Here is a 26,176-nt window from a genome sequence, read left to right as displayed (position 1 = left end):
CGTATTGGGTGTCGAAGTTGGACCTGTGGCTTGAACTTGCCCTATATGCCTTGGAGGTGCTGTCCTGTCCTGCCACCAGCGTCCTATCTGAGAGGGTGTTCAGTGCAGCCGGTGGCATCATCACTGACAAGCGCACCCGTCTGTCAGCTGAGAGTGCCGACCGGCTCACTTTGATAAAAATGAACCACCACTGGATAGAGCCTTCATTTTTGTGCCCACCTGTGTAAAGCACCCCAACATGAAAGTCCATGTCTGTACTCAACCTCTCCAATTCCTCCGCATCCTCATACTCATCCACCATAAGCGTTGCACAATTCTGCTAATACTAGGCTCCCTCCACCCTGATTTCCCCCAACTCTGCTGGTTAGAGGCTCCCTCCACCCTGATTTCCACCAACTCTGCTGGTTAGAGGCTCCCTCCACCCTGCTTTCCCACAACTCTGCTGGTTAGAGGCTCCCTCCACCCTGCTTTCCCACAACTCTGCTGGTTAGAGGCTCCCTCCACCCTGCTTTCCCACAACTCTGCTGGTTAGAGGCTCCCTCCACCCTGATTTCCACCAACTCTGCTGGTTAGAGGCTCCCTCCACCCTGCTTTCCCACAACTCTGCTGGTTAGAGGCTCCCTCCACCCTGATTTCCACCAACTCTGCTGGTTAGAGGCTCCCTCCACCATGAATTGGTCCAAACTGGGCTGTTTAGCGGCTCCCTCCACCATGAATTGGTCCAAACTGGGGTTTTTAGAGGCTCCCTCCACCATGAATTGGTCCAAACTGGGCTGTTTAGAGGCTCCCTCCACCATGAATTGGTCCAAACTGGGGTTTTTAGAGGCTCCCTCCACCATGAATTGGTCCAAACTGGGCTGGTTAGAGGCTCCCTCCATCATGAATTGGTCCAAACTGGGGTTTTTAGAGGCTCCCTCCACCATGAATTGGTCCAAACTGGGCTGGTTAGAGGCTCCCTCCACCATGAATTTGCCCAAACTGGACTGTTTAGAGGCTCCCTCCACCATGAATTGGTCCAAACTGGGGTTTTTAGAGGCTCCCTCCACCATGAATTGGTCCAAACTGGGCTGTTTAGAGGCTCCCTCCACCATGAATTGGTCCAAACTGGGGTTTTTAGAGGCTCCCTCCACCATGAATTGGTCCAAACTGGGCTGTTTAGAGGCTCCCTCCACCATGAATTGGTCCAAACTGGGGTTTTTAGAGGCTCCCTCCACCATGAATTGGTCCAAACTGGGGTTTTTAGAGGCTCCCTCCACCATGAATTTGCCCAAACTGGGCTGTTTAGAGGCTCCCTCCACCATGAATTTGCCCAAACTGAACTGTTTAGAGGCTCCCTCCACCATGAATTGGTCCAAACTGGGGTTTTTAGAGGCTCCCTCCACCATGAATTTGCCCAAACTGGGCTGTTTAGAGGCTCCCTCCATCATGAATTGGTCCAAACTGGGGTTTTTAGAGGCTCCCTCCACCATGAATTGGTCCAAACTGGGGTTTTTAGAGGCTCCCTCCACCCTGAATTGGTCCAAACTGGGCTTTTTAGAGGCTCCCTCCACCATGAATTTGCCCAAACTGGGCTGTTTAGAGGCTCCCTCCACCATGAATTGGTCCAAACTGGGGGTTTTTAGAGGCTCCCTCCACCATGAATTGGTCCAAACTGGGGGGTTTTAGAGGCTCCCTCCACCATGAATTGGTCCAAACTGGGGTTTTTAGAGGCTCCCTCCACCATGAATTTGCCCAAACTGGGCTGTTTAGAGGCTCCCTCCACCATGAATTTGCCCAAACTGAGCTGTTTAGAGGCTCCCTCCACCATGAATTGGTCCAAACTGGGGGTTTTTAGAGGCTCCCTCCACCATGAATTTGCCCAAACTGGGCTGTTTAGAGGCTCCCTCCACCATGAATTGGTCCAAACTGGGGTTTTTAGAGGCTCCCTCCACCATGAATTTGCCCAAACTGGGCTGTTTAGAGGCTCCCTCCACCATGAATTGGTCCAAACTGGGCTGTTTAGAGGCTGCCTCCACCATGAATTGGTCCAAACTGGGGGTTTTTTAGAGGCTCCCTCCACCATGAATTTGCCCAAACTGGGCTGTTTAGAGGCTCCCTCCACCATGAATTTGCCCAAACTGGGCTGGTTAGAGGCTCCCTCCATCATGAATTGGTCCAAACTGGGGTTTTTAGAGGCTCCCTCCACCATGAATTGGTCCAAACTGGGATTTTTAGAGGCTCCCTCCACCATGAATTGGTCCAAACTGGGGTTTTTAGAGGCTCCCTCCACCATGAATTTGCCCAAACTCTGCTGGTTAGAGGCTCAATCCACCCTGATTTTCAAAACAAATGTTGGTGCCAACCTCAACTTACTACAAGGGCCAAATTCACTGCTGGTGACAAGCTCTCCTCACTGCAAGTGCCAAATACACATGTTTCAAGGTGTTTTCCTACTGTCAGAGAGGTGGTATTGAGTGTGTAAAGTGTGTAGTTGTTAGGCTGTGATGTTGGGGTAATAGAGGGTCTTTGGTGTGTTAGATGCCCCCAGACATGCTTCCCCTGCTGTCCCAGTGTCATTCCAGAGGTGTTGGCATCATTTCCTGGGGTGTCATAGTGGACTTGGTGACCCTCCAGACACGGATTTGGGTTTCCCCCTTAACGAGTATCTGTTCCCCATAGACTATAATGGGGTTCGAAACCCGTTCGAACACACGAACATTGAGCGGCTGTTCGAATCGAATTTCGAACCTCGAACATTTTAGTGTTCGCTCATCTCTATTAGTTATTTTGGCCAACCTCTGTTTGTGTATGTACTATGCATGTATTGTCGATATAACAGGACAGTGCCAGATTATAAATGCTATAATGCAAAGGATTTTTTCTACTATTCTGTCTACATTACTATGGTATAATGAATTGTTATTGTAGCTACGCCCCCCCTACCCCCATGCCAGTCTTTGCAGTTCAAGATCAGCACCGGGAAGCATAGGTAGGCCACAAAGGAGGTAAAGTAGGTAAAGTCACAAAAATTTATATATGGGGTCCTTTTAAATCTACCTATAATTCGCAGCATATTTTACTTGCTGGAACGCCGCCTATAACAATACAGCATGGATCATTTTTACCGATGAGTCACAAAATAGGAATTCCAAATAACCTGCGCTTGTCTATCACCTGACAGGTAGAACAAAGGAGGTATCAGTCATAGCCTGAGCTAGAATGACTCCATCTATAGGATAACCTTGGGTAGCCGAGATCATTTCCCTGCAGATATGTTCTTTGGAAACAAACAATCATTAGCACATCGGAGACGGATATTTTTTTTTTTACCGACAATGTCAACTTTTCCCATCCGGTAGAAAATCCTCTTGAGGTGGTGGCCAAGGTTCATCTTGGGTAATGGTACATGGGTATGGAGTACGGAGCGAGGAACTCCAATGTTCTTACACGTCGTCTTAGCTAATTACCGCTTTCCGACCTGCGTCGCTCGAAGACTCGATGCTGTATCTTATTACATATATCTGGTTGGTGTTTCTTAGGCGGGAAACAAAGCAATGTATTGTAAGCTCGGTGACATGCCGAGCTTACAAGAAAAACCTGACCATGGGGTGCTTGGCTTATCTTGCCTTAACATTTTCCATAAATTATTCAGAGCGTGGCTTTTATTTGATGTGGCTACTAAAACCCGACTGCCTACACATTCAGATTAGAGAGCAGCTTGACTGTCACAAAGCCTCCCGCCACAAAGCCTTGAGTGTTCACTGAGGTATATACCGTATACGTTGTTGTTTTGCATAATGACGGTGAAACTTGGGAAGGGATCAGACAGAAATGAAAAGCTTTGGCGATGATTGCTACTGAAATATGTAATACACAGGTGGTATATAGTCACCGGTACGCTGTATGTCGTATGTAAAGGGTTAAGAAATCCTCTCCATCTCCACCGACTTCATACAGCTGGAATTTTTGCTCCAGCCCCCACCATTCCTGAGCATTCAGTGCTGGTATTTTCCACACCCAGTAGGTTCCATGCCTTTTAGGTGGGTGGTCCTGGGCTGTAGCGGACGACAGGGACCACCCCCATAACAGTAGGAAGCCTAATTAGTATATTACGTACTGAAACTAACAACACTTAATTGCTCAGGAATGGTGGGGGAGCTAGGAAAAAATCCAAATGCACTGGAATCAATGGAGCAGCAGCTATTGTAGGGTGCAAAGAGTTGAAATAGGTGGAGGTGGTGCTCTCTTTTTGGTGCCGTTATATAGTAGTATGCAGTGGAGGCGCAGTGTGAATGCTTACTATGAATGCACTAAACTTACATCGTTACCAAAAAATATCCGTCTCAAAATCCTGACCGGTTAGGTGTTTTTTTCTGGGAGCAAGATCGCGATTCGGCCTGAAGACACTCCCTCCTAGGCCCATTCCTTGGGCCTAATCTGGAGTGGAGTGCGCGACTGGATGCCGGTACATACGAATCCCATCCCCACTTTGCAGTTAAAATCTCACGTCGCGGTTTTGAAAATCGCAGGATGTCAATTATATCTACGGAAACGCCGGCGGCTTCTCCGTAGATATAATTGTAACAGAAAGTCCGTGGAGGAAAACTCTGTGAACCTTTCTGTACAAAGCGCTGTGGAAAGAACTGTAATGCAATCACACCGCGGTTACTCCCGCAGCACTTTAGCGCGGCAGTTCCAGCCCGGACGGCCTTAGCGCGGCAGTACCTAATAGGTATGTTTTCCTACAGATGGTCATTGATTTTGGAGCATCTCCATGTTGTATTCAGGATTTTTACAATTATAATTCCGGGGATACCAAATTTATATAGTTTTATTTACATTTTATCCCCTGAACAAAAATCTAAAAATTTGCAAGAAAAAAAAAATGTATTTTTTTGGCTGTGGCTCCCTGTTGCGGAAATGCAGCTTTTTTATTGCAAATTTTGCTGCATGTTTTTGAGCCAAAGCCAAAGGGACAAGTAGAAGAACGTCCTAGATATTTCCCATTCCTTTCTTGGCCTTGGCTCAAAAAAATGCAGCAAAATCTGCAACAACAAAAAAGTTGCATTTCCCGGGGAACACGGTGCCTCGGTGGTTAGCACTGTAGCCTTGCAATGCTGAAGTCCTGGGTTCGAATCTCGCCAGGAACAACATCTGCAAGGAGTTTGCATGTTCTCCCCGTGTTTGCGTGGATTTCTTCCCATTCTACAAAGACATACTGGTAGGAATTTTTTTTATTAAAAAATGTACATTGTGATCTCTCTATGGGGCTCACAATCTACATTAAAAAAATAAAGTCACGTTTCCGCAACGTGTGGCCTCAGCCTTAAAGTGTCGTGTATTGTTTTTTTTATCCACGTTTGTATTGTTTTGAGGTTTGTTTGGACTGTAAAAAAGTAGTCACGCGTTTCGAAAGTCATCACGAAAGTAATTCTGAATTTTCTCTTTCTTTCCCCCCGTATATCATCCGGCTCTAGCAGAGAAGATATTATGCCACTATTACAAGCGATTCTGCAGTCGGAGGCAACTGTTATGTGTTTCGAGCAGCTGCTTAAAATACAAATCAGATTGCTAAGGCCGGTGTTTTGTATGCGCCATAATCTGACACTGCATTATTCATACATAAATCAATTATAGGAAAAATGGATTGGAATGTAGGACGAGGATACAACAATGCAAAAGAATGTTCTGTGGATCCGGAATACTTAAATACAACACAAAATATAATCAGATAAATAAAATATAGAGGCGGCGAAACGCTCGGTGGCAGGACTGGTGAAGGGTTCATGCAAAATTCATAAGAGACGAGGAGATGAGAAATAAGTGGGGTTAAACGCATTGTTGTAGAAGTCAGTGATAGACCAGACAGAGAGGAAGATATTGTGTCTACTTTATAAATATTTCGACTGGGGCGTAAAAACGGACATGAGGGTAGGGCCGCTCCGTACAGCGATAGGATAGGTCATCAATATTTCGTATTGATGTCCTATCTGTAGGGTAGAGGATCAATATTGGACTGTTGGAGGTCCGACGCTTAGAACCTGTCTGATCAGTTCGGTAGACCATGGCACGGTTCATTGCTTTACAGGCAGGGTGCTGTCCATTTTGAAGCCACCATGCTTGGAACTGTAGCGCTTACTACAACCCTGTCCCATTCAAGTGATTGGGACAGCACTATGTGTAGTACCAAGGACAGCCACCACGACATGGATGGCACTGTGCTTGGTAATATATATATGCATATATATATTATATTATATTATATTATATATATAATAAATTCTGCATTGTTACTCTGGCCACTAAGCCTAACCATAGACTGACACCTGCCAATTCTATAAGGATTTTCTTTGCAGCGGTATGACCAAGATGTGAAATATCTATCTTGCACAAGAGGGGCGCCCGTGTTCGCAGATCCCACCATACCTCTCAGAGGGACTTGTGAAAATGGCCAAAAAATAGGATACGACCTATGTCGTGACAACAGACTGTCAAGATAATGGTCATGTAAATAGTCTGTATTCACTGATATTGCTGCTATGTGACGTCCATTAAATGAATGTCCATCACGCGGCCATTAATCACTGTTGTGTGAATGTAGCTTTACAATAGAAGATAACACCTCTGTAGATAACACCACTGACCCATCATGGCATCACTACTGACAATAGATGATGTCACAGTGTACTCCAATCTACCCGACCTCCTGGCACAGACCTTGTCTAGTAAACTCTCCCATAGACCTCAATCAGTCTTTTTCAGTCTACTCACTACCTATGGCCATTACTACGCTGTAACAGTTTTCCCCTCTGCTTGCTGTACACTGCACACAGTAAGTAGAGGAGAATCAGCTCCATAACTTTTTCTCTCTTCCTCCACAGCTACAGGACCGTGCGGGACATATAAAGAGAAGTACTGACCGGGCGGATGTAGCAAAAATATTCCAATTTAGCCCTAGGATCCCATGCAACCTATGTTTCTGCACCTATTTTTCTCTCCTTATGCTCACTCCTTCCCCTCTACTCACCATAGACTTCTATAGGCAGGTGTAATCTGAGTTAGGTGACCTACACTAAATCTCAAAATGGATATAGCAGAATTCTCAGAGTCAAAGTCAATTTAGCAGAGCGAGGGGGAGCAAGAGGAGAAAGAAGCATTTTTCTCTGCTTATAGTGGCCATTTAACTAAATTAAAAAAAGTTACAGAATAAAGATGAGTGACCCAGGTTGGAGTGAACCGGATACTTCCTAAAATTGCCAAAAGCTTTGGGTTTGCCCCGAACCTGACACTTTTGGGGTTCACCATTGATGAATTACTATTATATTCTGGGGATTCTTCAGACCTCAGAGTTAGGGTTGAGCCGATCTTGCGATCGCAAAATAGCGCCGTGTATACGATCCCGGCTCCCACTGAAATCAATGGGAGCGTATACGGCCCGCAAAAGCTCACGCGGCGTCTACGTGCCACATCACGCGGCACGTTACTCCGTGTGAACTCACCCTTAGGGTTGAGCCGATCTTGAGATAACCTCCGACCTCGATCTCGCTGGAAAAGATCGGTCGGAATTCCGATCGCGATCGTGAAATTTACTCGATCGCCGATCGGAATCCGATCTTTTCCGATCCCGATCGCTCAACCCTACTCAGAGTATAACATATGTACGCCCAGGTGAGGGCCGGAAATATAATAAACACTTATACTCACCTTACTTGTGACATCCGTTGGTCCCTTGGGGTCCTCTTATGGTCTCCTGGGTGACGTCACGAGCCCCAGGGCATCACCGAGGCCTGTCATTGTACCTCCGTGGTCACATGGGGCGCTCTTGTGTAGAGGTGCCATGATGTTGGGAACCACTGGAGCCCAATTACAGTGCTAGACGCCACGAGGGAGCCCAAGGGAAGGTGAGTATAACGTTATTATGTTTCGGCACCTCCGCTTTTCATATTCCGGGGCCGGTAGAGACCTCGTCTTACATTCTGTTTCATTAAACAGGTAAACGAACATTGTGAAAATTTGCGTCACAAATCTCCCAAGGGTGACCTTATCTCTAACACGGACTTTACCAAGGGTGACCTTATCTCTAACACGGACTTTACCAAACCAGGCCCCCTCGTTACTGTTCAGATCTCCCTATATAAGCCAGAGGAGCGGTATGACGCGCTGGACCGGTGGTTGCGTCTTCTATGACTGTGGTACCTGTGTATTAGCACGTTGCGGCTGTTGCGCTTGTCTGAGCTTTCTGTATACGGGGATAATCATCTTATCTCCTCGCGACATTGCAGGTTGTATTTTAATTGCATTAGTAGTGTTTTACAGTGCGGCGCGCACAATGGCAGCCTGTAATGTAGCGCCGTAGCGCCCTCGGAGGATGATGAGCGCTGATGTTATTCGCTTTCGCCTAATCAGTCACACGCAGGTTTTACTCCAGAAATAATTCTGAAATGCAAATGTGATTTCTTTTATTGACAAAGGATGAGCTTAGCGGCTTCAGAAACACAGGATTTATTTACTGAAGGGCTGTAATGAGATTTTTTTTTGACTTGAGAGTTTGCTCTGATCCTTCCATGAACGCTTTTACACTATGAGGAGGGTTTATTTATTATGTATTACCAAAGCTCATTGATTCAAACCGGGGATTCCACCGCAGGGAAACTACTGTCATGTCATAGAAATCCACACCGGATATCGCAGGGAACGATGGCTGTAGGTTGACATAGACGTAGGTCCAGGCAAAGTAGGACCCTTATTTACTTTAGGCGCCCATACTTACCTGTCCCCAGTGCTCCTGTGTCTCCCACCGCAGTCCGGTCCTCCTCTAGTGTTTTGTTTTGGTGGAAGTCCCCGCCATACGTGATCACTGAGGCCAATCAGAAAAGGATCCAGAATGTTACTTGCAGTGGCGTAACTAGGAATGGCGGGGCCCCGTGGCGAACTTTTGACATGGGGCCCCCGACCGACACCGACACCGAAGACCTCGACCAACCCCCGCCTACGCATTTCTGCGCATTCTATTATGCCCCATAGTGGCCCCTGCACACAGTATTATGTCCCTTAGTGGCCCCTGCAAACAGTATTATGCCCCATAGTGGCCCCTGCACACAGTATTATGTCCCATAGTGGCCTCTGCACACAGTATTATCCCCCATAGTGTCCCCTGCACACAGTATTATCCCCCATAGTGGCCCCTGCACACAGTATTATGTCCCATAGTGGCCCCTGCACACAGTATTATCCCCCATAGTGGCCCCTGCACACAGTATTATCCCCCATAGTGGCCCCTTCACACAGTATTATCCCCCATAGTGGCCCCTGTACACAGTATTATGCCCCTTAGTGGCCCCTGCACACAGTATTATCCCCCATAGTGGCCCCTGCACACAGTATTATGCCCCATAGTGGCCCCTTAACACAGTATTATCCCCCATAGTGGCCCCTGCACACAGTATTATCCCCCATAGTGGCCCCTGCACACAGTATTATGTCCCATAGTGGCCTCTGCACACAGTATTATCCCCCATAGTGTCCCCTGCACACAGTATTATCCCCCATAGTGGCCCCTGCACACAGTATTATCCCCCATAGCGGCCCCTCCATACAGTATTATCCCCCATAGTGGCCCCTGCACACAGTATTATCCCCCATAGTGGCCCCTGCACACAGTATTATCCCCCATAGTGGCCCCTGTACACAGTATTATGCCCCTTAGTGGCCCCTGCACACAGTATTATGCCCCTTAGTGGCCCCTGCACACAGTATTATGCCCCATAGTGGCCCCTGCACACAGTATTATGTCCCTTAGTGGCCCCTGCACACAGTATTATCCCCCATAGTGGCCCCAGTACACAGTATTATCCCCCATAGTAGCCCCTGCACACAGTATTATCCCCCATAGTGGCCCCTGCACACAGTATTATCTCCCATAGTGGCCCCTACACACAGTATTATCCCCCATAGCGGCCCCTCCATACAGTATTATGCCCCTTAATGGCCCCTGCACACAGTATTATCCCCCATAGTGGCCCCTGCACACAGTATTATCCCCCATAGTGGCCCCTCCATAGAGTATTATCCCCCATAGTGGCCCCTGCACACAGTATTATCCCCCATAGTGGCCCCTGCACACAGTATTATCCCCCATAGTGGCCCCTGCACACAGTATTATCCCCCATAGTGGCCCCTGCACACAGTATTATCCCCCATAGTGTCCCCTGCACACAGTATTATGCCCCATAGTGGCCCCTGCACACAGTATTATCCCCCATAGTGGCCCCTGCACACAGTATTATCCCCCATAGTGGCCCCTGCACACAGTATTATCCCCCATAGTGGCCCCTGCACACAGTATTATCCCCCATAGTGTCCCCTGCACACAGTATTATCCCCCATAGTGGCCCCTTCACACAGTATTATCCCCCATAGTAGCCCCTGCACACAGTATTATCTCCTATAGTGGCCCCTACACACAGTATTATCCCCCATAGCGGTCCCTCCATACAGTATTATGCCCCTTAATGGCCCCTGCACACAGTATTATCCCCCATAGTGGCCCCTGCACACAGTATTATGTCCCATAGTGGCCCCTGCACACAGTATTATTCCCCATAGTGGCCCCTGCACACAGTATTATGCCCCATAATGGCCCCTGCACACAGTATTATGTCCCATAGTGGCCCCTGCAGACAGTATTATACCCCATAGTGGCCCCTGCACACACTATTATGCCCCACTGTGGACACCCATAAACATTTATTATACTCTGGGGTCTTTTTTTCTTTTCTGATAATAATCGGAGACCCGGGGGAATAAAAACATAAAAAACTACTGTTACTTACCTGTCCCCCGGCTCCTACGCGGTCTTCTCCGCGGTCTTCTCCGCTCCTTGTTCAATGACGTCGGACGTCACATGACTCGGGACGCAGGCCGGGTTCATGTGACGTCAGAGACGTCAGGAAGGAGGCCTGGCAGGATCGTGGAGAGGTAAGTAACATGTTTTTTATGTTTCTTACCTCTCCTGGTCCGCCAATCATTATACTCGGGGGTCCGAAAAGAGCCCCGAGTATAATGATAGCTGCGGTAGCGACTGTCACCGGGTCCCCAATGTCCCGGGCCCTGTGGCAGCTGCCTCCGCTGCTATGGCGGTAGTTACACCACTGGTTACTTGCAAAGGTCAACTGTGATGTCCAAAGTCCTTTACAGATTGACCTCAGCGGTCACGTGTGGCCAAGAAAAACACCGGAGCAGCAGGACTAGACTGTGGTGGGAGACACCGGAGCACCAAGGACAGGTGAGCATGAGTTTTTGTTTTTTTTCACCCATAAAAACAGGTTATCCCGGACAGCCCATATAAAAATACTTTTAACCATCTCCACCAACTCCAACTCTTTGTATCTATTAAGATATTCTTTTCACATTATTCAAATGAGCAATTTGGAGCACCAAGAGCAATTCTGTTGCTCCCAACAGCGACACCCCACACTGCCCTCCTTCCGCCATCTCTTCTTTGAGTGACAGGGCCAGGTCATAATGGGGCTTCTACACGATCCGCTCCGATAACACGGATGATCCTATTATGCTCGGTGTTGTCGGAACAGAAACGGTCCAGACGCTCCATAGACGTGATTGTATCACCGAATGTGCTATGATGTCATCCGACTGCACTTGGCCCCCAACTCGGATGCCCATTTGGTCGTATAAATGGGCCCTAAGGCTAATACAACTTATTGGATCTCCTTTGATGACTATGTAGTCTATGCATCGTAAATGTATTTCCCCTGTCCCCTGGTGCACTGGAGTGAGATTTATGATACATGGCCGTCTACCGGAAGAAAGGAGGAAATTAACCCTATCATGGCAAAAATAGCATATATAAACAAGGAGGGATTCTGTAGGGGAGGTTGGTGCACTACAGGGGGCACCGAGACGGGATGGGACTGATGGGAAGCTTTTGTGAACAAGTCTTCATGATGGTCCAGACCCAGTTGGAGTTACGAGCTGTACAAAAAAGTCCATCCAGTGCGTCTGGACAAAGAAGGAAAAGAAAGGGAATGGAGTAGACAGGGTTAAGCCGGTACGTACGGCACAATCCAGCCTTGAATCCTACCCTATGCGACTCTTCTGCACTTCAGAGGACGTCTACATTGTGAAGTGTTGACAAGTGCGGTGGGATTGACATGATGACTTATAATGCACTTCACTGATCACTTCCATCGACACAGGAATTGACAGTGGAATTGCTCCGGTCTGATAAAGGTAATTCACTTATCTAGTCACTCCGCGGCTACGCCGTCTGTGCGTGTCACTGATGGAGACTGACAGGTTTTCTCGACTGAAAATCTTGAGCTTCAAAATTGCTTGTGTGACCTTCTTAGAGCGAGGCCAAGCTAAATAAGACAGGGAAGTGAGATAGAGTGCGGAGCGGGATCCAGGCGGCTTGACGTAGCCATCGCTGGGGCAGACAAATTTGGACAACATGTCAGTCAGAGATGAATATAGACATGGCTTCACAAAGGGTAAAGATCCAGTAGGATGTCCCCCCACCCCCCCCACCCCATAAAAAGTAATTGGGGGAATGTAGCCACACATCAATGCCAGTATTCTGGTGTAGAAGAGTTTAGGTTCACATCTGTATGGGACTTTCTGTGGTTCGGAACCGGGGAAGCGAACGACGGAGAGTGGGATCCGTGGACACCGCAAAGCCCCCTCCCCCCTGACTACGAGTTCCTGTTGTCGGTAAAACCCTTCAGAAAATGCACAAACAGAAAACAAGCTATAAACCCAAATATTCTTCAATGGGTTGAAAACAGAAAACTGATGTAACATTGTCTATGCTGTATGGTTAATAGGAGAGCTGGAAGATACAGTGGACTCAACGTTACGGGTCCAGGAGTCCAGTGTATTCAGGAGCACCTTAGGATGCTGTGTGTGCACGTATACAGAGTCATCTGTCATTTATCAGCCTGAAGGGCGGAGTAGGTGGTGACGTGTACAAGGGCTCCCCTTATAAATATACTGGACTCCTAACTAGGAGTCCGCTGTATTCTTTCAGCACTCCAATTCACTGCCGAACCGATTTTAATCAAACAGATCTAAACTATATCGCCGTGATGGCGAACCTATGGCATGGGTGCCAGAAGTGGTACTCAAAGTCCTCTCTGTGGAACCCATCTGTGGAACAGACAATACTGTGTGAAGGCTACTGTGCAGCAGATTGTATTGTGTGGGGGTCACTGTGGAGCTGATTATACTGTGTGGGGTCACTGTGGAGCTGATTATACTGTGTGGGGGACACTGTGGAGCTGATAATACTGTGTGGGGGACACTGTGGAGCTGATTATACTGTTTGGAGGCCACTGTGGAGCTAATTATACTGTGTGGGGTCACTGTGGAGCTGGTTATACTGTGTGGAGGCCACTGTGGAGCTGATTATACTGTGTGGGGGTCACTGTCGAGCTGATTATACTGTGTGGAGGCCACTATGGAGCTGATTATACTGTGTGGAGGCCACTGTGGAGCTGATTATACTGTGTGGGGTCACTGTGGAGCTGATTATACTGTGTGGGGGACACTGTGGAGCTGATTATACTGTTTGGAGGCCACTGTGGAGCTAATTATACTGTGTGGGGGTCACTGTCGAGCTGATTATACTGTGTGGAGGCCACTATGGAGCTGATTATACTGTGTGGAGGCCACTGTGGAGCTGATTATACTGTATGGGGGTCACTGTGGAGCTGATTATACTGTGTGGAGGCCACTGTGGAGCTGATTATACTGTATGGGGGTCACTGTGGAGCTGATTATACTGTGTGGAGGCCACTGTGGAGCTGATTATACTGTGTGGGGGCCACTGTGGAGCTGATTATACTGTGTGGAGGCCACTGTGGAGCTGATTATACTGTGTGGGGGACACTGTGGAGCTGATTATACTGTGTGGAGGCCACTGTGGAGCTGATTATACTGTGTGGGGGTCACTGTCGAGCTGATTATACTGTGTGGAGGCCACTGTGGAGCTGATTATACTGTGTGGAGGCCACTGTGGAGCTGATTATACTGTATGGGGGTCACTGTGGAGCTGATTATACTGTGTGGAGGCCACTGTGGAGCTGATTATACTGTGTGGGGGCCACTGTGGAGCTGATTATACTGTGTAGAGGCCACTGTGGAGCTGATTATACTGTGTGGAGGCCACTGTGGAGCTGATTATACTGTGTGGAGGCCACTGTGGAGCTGATTATACTGTGTGGGGGACACTGTGGAGCTGATTATACTGTGTGGAGGCCACTGTGGAGCTGATTATACTGTGTGGGGGACACTGTGGAGCTGATTATACTGTGTGGAGGCCACTGTGGAGCTGATTATACTGTGTGGAGGCCACTGTGGAGCTGATTATACTGTGTGGAGGCCACTGTGGAGCTGATTATACTGTGTGGAGGCCACTGTGGAGCTGATTATACTGTGTGGGGGACACTGTGGAGCTGATTATACTGTGTGGAGGCCACTGTGGAGCTGATTATACTGTGTGGGGGACACTGTGGAGCTGATTATACTGTGTGGAGGCCACTGTGGAGCTGATTATACTGTGTGGAGGCCACTGTGGAGCTGATTATACTGTGTGGAGGCCACTGTGCAGCAGATTATACTGTGTGGAGGCCACTGTGGAGCAGTTTGTACTGTGTGGGGGGTCACTGTGGAGCAGAAAGCACTATAAATCCCCATTCACAAGTCTGTAATTGTCTGCAATTGTGGATCCGCACATTATTAAGGTTAAATTCCCGTGTTGCCACTTTGTGATAAATTAGTGGGTTTTGGGTTGCAATTTAGGCACTCAGTCTCTAAAAAGTTCACCATCACTGCTATATCATATACGATTAAAGGGGTTGGCTTGAATTTTTTTATGGCCTACCCTTAAGATTGATATGAACAAGAGTTGAGTTCTAATACCAGACCACGACCACATAGTATAGGCGTTGACTGCTGGTCCACACGGGGCCACTTATTTGGCCCCCCCACGAATCCTACATTTAAAAAAAATCCTGGTCCATCCCTTTAACTACAAATCAACTTTTTTTTTATGTAGTAAAAGCTTTTTTAAAAAATAATTTTATTCTTATTCTGTAACGTACTTACCGAGAGACTGTACGCCGGCTCTAACACAACCGGGACTGAAAACTTCCCTTGGAGATTCAGCTTCGTCAGGTAAAATACCTTTTCCCCGACAATCCTTTCTTTCTTCATCCGACGTACAAGGTATAGTCTGAATCGCACGGCGTAATTTGCAATCATTTCCGATTCTATATGATTAAACTTGAAGGTCTCGGTGAACATGGGGCACGGTCCCCTCTGGATGGCGGTTTTGGCTCTCTGTTTTTTCATTGGTAACAAAACAAGATGGACCTGCCAGGAATTACTATTCCCAGTCCTGTTGTGTGTGGGCAGGTCGGTGACAGCTGTCACTGTGACAAGAAGTTTCTGCTCTTGTGAATCATAGTCAAAAGTTACATCCAATGTGCCGTATTTAGCTACTGGCTCCGGATCAAAAGACTTAGGAAGCTGTGAAGATGATCCTCTGGCTGACAAATCCTACGGAAAAAAAAAAATAAAAAAAAAATAGGAGCATACATGTATTTACTGCGTTCGCTTTCAGATCTTTTCAAAAATAAATCAGTTCTGGGTCTGTGAAAGTCAATTTTTTTTGGGGGGGGAAAAAAAAAAGGGAAAATAATAGAACTCAAAAAAACATGAAAATTGTACAAGATAACAATGACCGGATAACAAGACCTGAAAATAAACCTTCTAGAAATTCATAGAATATATTATAGCTCCTTCCCTGAGCTAAGAACTTGTCAAAATTGACTATTAAGTATACCCCGAATTAGTGTTATAGCCTCAGGACATTCTACATCACTTGGGAATATGTCGGAGAGACATAGATTGGCAGTCAGCAGGGCCGCGGTACATGGGAGTCAATGGAGAAATTATTAATTATATGTCGGGGTGTGAAGGAATGCTCGGGGGGGTAGGGTTAGGGGCGCCACGCTGCTGCAAATTGAAGATTTTGCACCTTTAAGATGATCCGAGAATTGTTACGTAAGGTGAAAGCGGGAGATGCTGCAAATGATTCCGGTGAAATGTGACATCGATTGGATATAATGATATTAATTTAATTAAATACTACGAATAATTAAATTAAATTAATATAGATGTCATCATTGTGATAATGGCCCATTGGTTGATAAAGTCCAGACACGATGACCTAAATCAAAATCAATGGGTCTTTTACCTCAATGACGATCGATGGCGATGGTTTAGATCACGCACCTTTTAAACCATGCCCCTTTAACAGTACGGGTACATGATGGGCATGTTGGTTTTGTTTCATTCAAACCGAACATGGCCAAACCGAACCTACTATACTTTGGGTCTCTTCAGGTCCCAGGGTACATTATGTAGTATTACTCACCTCTCCTGGGCTCTGGCATGGCTGCCTGTTCTCTTCAGCACTTCCGCTTGACGTCAGGGAACATTGAGACCTGGCATTGTGTCTCAGCGGTCATGTAGCATTCTGATGCTTGAATCGGGATGACCCACTGAGGCCCAATTACAGGTCGTGCAGAAGTGCCAAAGAGAACAGGGAGTGCACTGGTACCAAGGAGAGGTGAGTAACACAGATTTTTATGTTTGATCACCAGAAGATATAACGATAGCAATTCCAATTTGGATGTGTTCAGTCCGAACAAAACTGCAGGCAGAACTTTGGATTGTTATAATAACCGAACTGAAATAACCGCCCGGGCCTTTGACCTTTGGTTGACATTCGGTTTTGGCTATTTTTCGATTAATCATGGATGACATTGTATCCATAAACTGTTAACAACAGTTAACAGTTGTGAATTCACCATAGATCTATTTCTGCTCCCATTAAAGGCCCCTACACGGCATTATTATTGGTTCGGGAGGTGTTTTGGACCTGACCGACTCCCGTTAGGTCCATGAGGTCTCCTTGCAGTGAGTCTTCTTCTCTGCCGCTGGCGCTCACATCTCAGTCATTATTGTAATAACTGCAGACATTAATTTCGCTTCTAATCCGGTCAATATTTACAGACAGGAGGAATCCTACAATTTGTGCTTGGAAACACCTCCTGACATTTACCAAATGGAGCTCAGGGGAACAAATACACATCAAAGTCTTGATTAAAACATACTTAGATCTTCAGACCGGTGGAGGCCAAAAAGTGCGACAGCAATGGTTATTTAGCTCTCGTCTGACATTTTTATTATTAATCAGCTCCGGATTTTATTCCGAGGCCTTTTATTTTTGGTTACGACAGATTTACTTTATTTGCCATCTCTTAGAAGGTTATATCCAACTTGTGCGGAATATTACAGGGGTTGTTTGGTATAGAAAACCCACTTCAAATACCCTATTAGGTGTTAAGGATGAGGGTCCACCATTCAGAACCCTCGGAGGTCGAAACAACTACAAAGAGTGGCTCCCTCTCTCCGTTGGAGGACTCTACATATTTGTGCAATACATAGACAACCCTTTAGGTGTAATTCTTTATATTTCCTGTGGGGGTGCTGCAGGGTAATTGAGCATTTAGTGAAACTCTGGATTCTTTTTGGGCCTAAATGAATTGAGGAGTAGCAAGGACAAAAGAAGAATTTCATGTACCCCACTCTTCTATGAAAGGATCCAGACCTGAGGAGAACCTGGTTTGTTTTGCCCTATCACCCTCTCCAAAACCCTTGGGTTGGTTGCCCACACATTATTTGTTAGTGTTTAAGGGCTTCAGCAACAGGATTGGTGCCGAGCCTCTCAATATCTATTCAAAGGCCACCAAACGTGTAATTCTTCATTTCCCCTGTAGGGGTGCTGCAGGAAAAATGAGCATTTACTGGACTAGAACTCTGCATTCATTTTGGGCCAGACCTCAGGTCTAAATTAACTGAGGAGTAGCAAGGGCAAAAGAAGAATTTGATATGGCTGGACCTATCCCCAATTTTCTATCATGGATTCATGGATTTACCTTTGCCCCATCACCCTTTCCATGAACCTTAAGTTATTTACCCATACTACTGTTTGCTAATGTTCTAGGACTGCAGACATTTATTAAGATGAGGTTGTCGCCCAATTTCCAGGGGCGCCATATGGACTACATCCATGGTGTTTAGCGAGTAGTATTCGATCGAATGCCTCGCTGCCATAGGAATGCGTGTAAGCGGCAAGGGGTTAAATGCATGAAATATTCACTGCGCTTAACCCCTTGGTGATCGGCCGCTTACACGCATTCCTATGGCAGCGAGGTATTTGATCAAACACTACTCGCTCACACCATTGCTATATTAGTTCCCAAGTATACATAGGAATTATTAGAAAGCTTCATGGTCAAAATAATAGGAAGAATAGGGGGCGCTATTCTATCGCACTTCAGCTGACAATGGGCACCTATTGATTTCTTGTGGTGGCCAATAGTCACCAGCTGATTTCTGGATCTTCCTATAAAATGACACCAAGAAATGTGTAAGATCAGCCAGAAGAAGTTTCCTTCTAAGAAAGTAATACTAGATCAGGGCTGGAAATGCGTTGCCATTACCACCCCACACATTACATACCTCTGGGCTCAGAACGGCAGTGCTGTCGCTGGGGACATCCTCCTCATAGCCTTTGTTCTGGAAGCTCTCGACTTCATGCCCCATACTCCCCTCACTGGGGCACTTATTATAAGAGTATCTGGGACTATTGCTACAATGGGACAGTTCACATTTACTGTCCCCAATTTCCGAGGGAGTGCAAGAAAGGTGAGGAGATCCAGAGTCGTCTTGGTACGGTGGTGGCTGTAGCTCGTCCAGGGGCGGGGTCCTCCTCATTCTTTGGATGCTGTTAGCTGAAAATAAGCAAATCCGTTAGTCTTGTAATAATGTATCATGTCTAGGAATATAATATTCCTAATTCTATAGTACGAAACCCTCCATCTGGTAGGCAAAGCCGCGCAACCTGATCAGATAATCCCCAGCCATCGGACACTTAATCCCTCTCCTGTAGGTAGAAAATAAATGTCCATAAAGAGGACAACCCCTTTAAAATACAAGCATGCACATTTGTCATAGAAGCCGTATGTAGACAGCTGTTTTATTGCACTTTTATGGATCAAGCATTGACGTAAGTGTAGATAAAGTATTTTCTTCCTTCTTGAGGAGAGCACATTTGCACAGCTTCTCCCATGGAGCATTGCTTGTAAATTTACATATCTCAGATGATTCTCCTCAATGACAATGAGTACACCAGATACACCTAGGTCTATAGCAGTGATGGCGAACCTTTTAGAGACCGAGTGCCCAAACTGCAACCAAAAACCCACTAATTTATCTCAGAGTGCCAACACGGCAATTAACATTAATAATGTGCGGATCCACAATTGCACACAATCACAAAACATGCAAAATATGGTCATACGAATGGGGCTTTATAGAGTTTTCTGCTCCACTGTGACCCCACACACAGTACAATCTGCTCCACAGTGGCTCTTATACAGTTCAATCTGCTCCACAATGACCGCCACACAGTATAATCTGCTCCACAGTGACCCCCCCACACAGTACAAACAGCTCCACAGTGGCCCCACACAGTATAATCAACTGCACAGTGGTCCCCACACAGTACAATTTACTCCACGGTGGGCCCCACACAGTATAATCTGCTGCACAGTGGCCCCACACAGTACAATCTGCTCCACAGTGGTCCCCACACAGTATAATCTGTTCCACGGTTGGGTGCCCAAAGAGAGGGCTCTGAGTGCCACCTCTGGAACCCGTGCCATAGGTTCGCCATCATGGGTCTATAGTGATGAGGGGCAAGGACTTGTAACCAGACTGCTGTCTACAGGTGTCTGGTTACAAGTCAGAACTTTTTGGAGAAGAGCTAATTTCCAGACAATTGCTGCCTATGGCCATCATTAAGCCGTAAAGCAAATCACTAAATGCTGTTAACAGAGCAGAGGAGAAGCTCAGGCAAGATGGCTGCCCCCATAACCATGTACAGAAAATAGAATAAAAAAATTCTACAAACAGAATATAAAAACAGATTAGAAAAAGAGAAAGATTGTACTATCTGGTTTTCATAAATAAAGTAAAACTTTATTGATCATGGGGGGTGACTTTGTTCATTTTAGGATAAATTTACACAGCGATAAATGAAGAGAAATTCCTTGCCATTTATAGCCGGAACACAGGTCGCTTTCTTCAGAGATTTCTACCTCCCATTGATCCGCTTTTGGCAGTGGATTTTGAGGCAGATTCCGCGTCAAAATCCGCTGCCAAAAACTCTGTGTGAACTGACCTTTACAGTCTCATAGCATAATGAATGGCCCAGTAAAAGGGACCAGTGGCCTTCTATTCTATATACAGTATACAGAAGTATTGGCGGTGTCTATGAATACACACGACCAGCTGAGCTCCATCGCAATGTTCTATCTTACCGCTGATAAGGTCAGAGTCGCGTTTACGACTAATTGACCAATAATCCCGGGTAACTGTCGTCGTCCTAATTAATTAGGCTGAGTGCCAGGCGGTAAAGAAATCACACCACTCTGTGTGTTGGTATTCGTTCTTCTCTCAGCAAAAGAATATGTGCTGACGCACTTTTTATTAAGACACAGGGGTTACATAGTATCAGAGAAAGGAAGTGATATAATAACAACGTAAGTTTTCATATTCATTCCTGATTGGTATGGGACATCTCAATCAAACAGAAAAAGTTTAAAGGGATTCTACCATTAAAACCTCTTTTTTTGTGGATAAGACGTCGGAATAGCCTTTAGAGAGGCTATTCGTCTCTTACCTTTAAATGTGATCTCCACCGTTCCTTAGAAATACAGTTTTTTACTGGTATGTAAATTAGTTCTCTGGCAGCGATGGGGGCGGGCCACAGTGCTGAAAATGCGATGGGGGCGTCCCCACTGCTGCTCGAGAACACGATCCTGTGATGCCTCTATCTTCGGCTGGATCCTCCCCTTCTCTGTCGTCTTTCTCCTGCGTCACCTCCGACGCCTGCGCAGTTGGCTCTGCCAGTGAGACACTAGTAGAGCCGACTGTGCATGCCGGCTGTCAGCCATTTTTGGGAGGCCGCTCTTGCTCTTCAATGCAGGAGCAGCCTCCCAAAAATGGCCGCCGGCCGGCATTCGCACTCGGCTCTGCTGGTGTCTCACTGGCAGAGCCAACTGCGCAGGTGTCAGAGGTGACGCAGGAGGAAGGCGACAGAGAAGGTGAGGATCCAGCCGAAGATAGAGGCGTCGCAGGATCGTGTTCTTGAGCAGCAGTGGGGACGCCCCCATCGCATTTTCAGCGCTGGGGCCCGCCCCCATCGCTGTGAGAGAACTAACTTGCATGCCGGTAAAAAACGGTATTTCTAAGGAACGGCGCGCCGGAGATCACATCTAAAGGTAAGAGACGAATAGCCTTTCTAAAGGCTATTCCGACGTCTTATCCACAAAAAACGAGGTTTTAATGGTAGAATCTCTTTAAGCAGTGCCATATATCGCCAGCTACTCCCGGTCCTGCGCGTTAACCTTGGGGAGATGTCTTCTGGCAGCAAGCCAAGGATTTGTTTTTCTTGCACCCATCTTATCATATAACATTATACCAGTGTCAAGCATAAGCAACTCTATCTAGCATTCAGCTTTTAAGGATAACAATGTTTTTTCATACATTACATGATTATAAACCTCACGCCATTACTACTAATGGATTGTCGGATGTCTATGCCTACTATACCGGTGTATTATTTGCTACCCGTCCCGGAAATCAATTACAACAAAGCTACGACTCGATAGAAGTTTCATGATCTTGACAGAAGAACACGACTAAAGACGGTATAGTGTGTGTGGGGGGGGGGGGGGGGGTTTGGCGACACGTATGTTTTTGAAGGGCTCACATGTACATAAATGCCAGCCTGATAGGAGATCACGAGATATCTGCATAACCATAGTAACTGGTGGGAAGCCTGTCACTCAGAGCATGGCAGTCTGCTGGGAAGACCAATACGGCGAGGAGAAGACTTGGACAGGTTGTCAATAGATAATGTCACTTCTACGGCAATTAAGAGGCAATCATTACGGGGGACTTCTGCCTGCCAGATGTGGACTGACAGCTCTCGGGTGCGTATTTAGCTAAAAGCATTGACACCTTCAACATTGGGGGCTGAGGCTGCTCAAGGTGTTACCTAGCAATGAAGAAATTGGGTAGAAAGAATCTGATTCAGTGACGGCTCAGGAGTCAGGGGTCTTAGTGATCCAGTACAAGGAGGACATGATTATGGGTAAGGGCAAAGGAGATCTGGGAATAGAAGGACGATCAACAACAAATATCTGGAGAGACCTCGATGGTAGGGATGGGAGATTATAGCCCAGCTCCCCGCTGTATATACCCTGTATATACCATACCCCTATTCAAATCAGATCAAACAGGATTTATTGGCACGTCCGAATAGATATTTGGCATTGCCAAAGCTAGCAAAGTCCATATGCCAGGACTATCAATTTTGGTTAATTTTTGGTTTATTGCAAAGCCCTACTTGATGGATAGGCAGATCATAGATAGATAGGAGATAGATAAATAGATAGATAGATAGATAGATAGATAGATAGATAGATAGGAGATAGATAGATAGATAGATGATAGATAGATAGATAGATAGATAGATAGATAGATAGATAGATATGAGATAGATAGATATGAGATAGATAGATAGATAGATAGATAGATGATAGAGCGATAGATAGATAGATAGATAGATAGATAGATAGATAATAGATAGATAGATAGATAGATAGATAGGAGATAGATAGATAGATAGATAGATAGATAGATAGATGATAAATAGATTAGTTAGATAGATAGATAGATAGATAGATAGATTAGTTAGATAGATAGATAGATAGATAGATAGATAGATAGATAGATAGATAGATAGATAGATAGATAGATAGATAGGAGATAGATAGATAGATAGGAGATAGATAGATAGATAGATAGATAGATAGATAGATAGGAGGTAGATAGATAGATAGATAGATAGATAGATAGATAGATAGATAGATATGAGATAGATAGATATGAGATAGATAGATAGATAGATAGATAGATGATAGATAGATAGAAGATAGATAGATAGATAGATAGATAGATAGATAGATAATAGATAGATAGGAGATAGATAGATAGATAGATAGATAGATAGGAGATAGATAGATAGATAGATAGATAGATAGATAGGAGATAGATAGATAGATAGATAGATAGGAGATAGATAGATAGATAGAAGATCGATCGATAGATAGATAGATAGATAGGAGATAGATAGATAGATAGGAGATAGATAGATAGATAGATAGATAGATAGATAGATAGATAGAAGATAGATAGATAGATAGATAGATAGATAGATAGATAGATAGGAGATAGATAGATAGATAGATAGATAGATAGATAGATAGAAGATAGATAGATAGATAGATAGATAGGAGATAGATAGATAGATAGATAGATAGATAGATAGATAGATAGATAGGAGATAGATAGATAGATAGATAGATAGATAGATAGATAGATAGACATCCCCAAGAACGTGCTCAGTTTGCTGAAACGTTGCGCACCTCCTTACTACAAGATATACCCTGATAAGATGAGGGAAAGCTGCTTGGAATCAGACATGGCTAGTTCAGTGTTTTCTGAGGCGAGACAAGATTTGTGATTGACATGATTATTGTTTCACTCAGTAAATACGCTGTGTGTGACTCAGTGGGACGAGCTCCATTATGTGTCCCCGCGGAGTACAACCACCACTCTTAGCGTAGGTAGAGCACTGGTGAGAGGGCCATCATTATCTCTGATAAACAATGGGAAGAAAAAAAATAACTTAGAATATTTGGGTTTCTATAATGTGTAGAAAAGCCGTTCTTATAGATGTAATACAGATACAGAAGTGCCAGAATCATTAAGAAGCCTAAGTCTTGTCATGGATCTCAGACCTGGGACGTCTCAGAACTGAAATGATCAAATACATAACCTGTTGCTTTCAATGGGATTTTCTAACCATCCTCTGATCTGCGTTTTGAGTATTCCCATTGTGTCTCTGTTCTTTTGGACGAAGACAAAAGTCGGACTTGCAACACTTTTGCTCTGTCCCAAAAATAAGGATACATGATGGACGGACCTATCCCTACCTATGCTCTCCGGTCCTCCAATATCATGCACCTCCCACTACCGGCTCCAAAACTTCTCTAGAGTTGCACCTCTTCTCTGGGATGAACTACCCCAGACAATCAGACTAATATATATAATATTAAACCCAACTTCCACACGTTCAAACGTGACTTCAAAACAGAACTTTTTGTCTCTACCTGAACCTAACGATTTGTAAATTGCTACAAAATTTGCAATTGCTTTAGAAATGAAAATGATCACTGTTATTATTAAAATGTTCTATATTTTCATTACACAATGCATACGTGAATATTGCGGGAACCAGAACACCCCTTTAAGCATATGCATGAGCGATGATAACTAGGTAATATGTTGTGATTTCTACAGATACACTTAATGGGCTAACAAGGTGGTTTTTCGCACATGTAACAGCGTATGATCTTAATGAGGAAACCTGCAAAGTCATTCCAGCGATGAAGTCTTCTGATTGATGCCGCACCTGGCAAGAATCTCATCTACAAACAAGATAATAAGTCTCCGGACTTGGATTTTTACATCAAAATTTTACCAAATTTTCAGATTTTCAAAATTAATGAGGCCGAAAGTACGAACACTCGCGAACGTGCTGGATTTCCAATGACATTAATGTATACAGTACGGCTCATAATTGCAATTAATCCGCCACTTAGACAACATCAATGACTTCATGGATGATAAGAAACGCCGCACGTTGGAAATTAGGTAATACCCATGTAAGCAAGACCTGCCTTCAGCAACCATTAATGGCCATTCAGCTGAATAGGAGTTAATTATCTAATGACTAGAGATGAGCGAACACTAAAATGTTCGAGGTTCGAAATTCGATTCGAACAGCCGCTCAATGTTCGTGTGTTCGAACGGGTTTCGAACCCCATTATAGTCTATGGGGAACAGATACTCGTTAAGGGGGAAACCCAAATCCGTGTCTGGAGGGTCACCAAGTCCACTATGACACCCCAGGAAATGATGCCAACACCTCTGGAATGACACTGGGACAGCAGGGGAAGCATGTCTGGGGGCATCTAACACACCAAAGACCCTCTATTACCCCAACATCACAGCCTAACAACTACACACTTTACACACTCAATACCACCTCTCTGACAGTAGGAAAACACCTTGAAACATGTGTATTTGGCACTTGCAGTGAGGAGAGCTTGTCACCAGCAGTGAATTTGGCCCTTGTAGTAAGTTGAGGTTGGCACCAACATTTGTTTTGAAAATCAGGGTGGATTGAGCCTCTAACCAGCAGAGTTTGGGCAAATTCATGGTGGAGGGAGCCTCTAAACACCCCAGTTTGGGCAAATTCATGGTGGAGGGAGCCTCTAAAAACCCCAGTTTGGACCAATTCATGGTGGAGGGAGCCTCTAACCAGCCCAGTTTGGGCAAATTCATGGTGGAGGGAGCCTCTAAAAAACCCAGTTTGGACCAATTCATGGTGGAGGGAGCCTCTAACCAGCCCAGTTTGGGCAAATTCATGGTGGAGGGAGCCTCTAACCAGCCCAGTTTGGACCAATTAATGGTGGAGGGAGCCTCTAACCAGCCCAGTTTGGACCAATTAATGGTGGAGGGAGCCTCTAACCAGCCCAGTTTGAACCAATTCATGGTGGAGGGAGCCTCTAAACAGCCCAGTTTGGGCAAATTCATGGTGGAGGGAGCCTCTAAAAAACCCAGTTTGGACCAATTCATGGTGGAGGGAGCCTCTAACCAGCCCAGTTTGGACCAATTAATGGTGGAGGGAGCCTCTAACCAGCCCAGTTTGGACCAATTCATGGTGGAGGGAGCCTCTAAACAGCCAAGTTTTGGGAAATTCATGGTGGAGGGAGCCTCTAACCAGCCCAGTTTGGACCAATTCATGGTGGAGGGAGCCTCTAAACAGCCAAGTTTTGGGAAATTCATGGTGGAGGGAGCCTCTAACCAGCCCAGTTTGGACCAATTCATGGTGGAGGGAGCCTCTAAAAAA

At 45.6% G+C, this 26,176-nt stretch overlaps 1 protein-coding gene across 2 annotated transcripts in view; it reads right to left on the bottom strand.

Annotated features, from left to right (window-relative positions):
• SYT14 (synaptotagmin 14) overlaps nt 1-26,176 on the bottom strand; it is a 135,433-nt gene that overhangs the window by 19,851 nt on the left and 89,406 nt on the right. For both annotated transcript variants that reach the window (XM_075267126.1, XM_075267127.1), the window contains exons 5-6: nt 18,589-18,860; nt 15,103-15,555 (exon numbers count right to left, since the gene is read on the bottom strand). In XM_075267126.1, coding sequence (XP_075123227.1) covers nt 15,103-15,555; nt 18,589-18,860 — 725 coding nt within the window. The remainder of the gene's footprint in view (nt 1-15,102; nt 15,556-18,588; nt 18,861-26,176) is intronic.

This window comes from Leptodactylus fuscus, chromosome 3 (genome assembly GCF_031893055.1).
Source record: "Leptodactylus fuscus isolate aLepFus1 chromosome 3, aLepFus1.hap2, whole genome shotgun sequence".
Taxonomy (NCBI): Eukaryota; Metazoa; Chordata; class Amphibia; order Anura; family Leptodactylidae; genus Leptodactylus; species Leptodactylus fuscus.
Note: the sequence above shows the minus strand (reverse complement) of the source record. Positions and strands in the feature narration are given on the sequence as shown.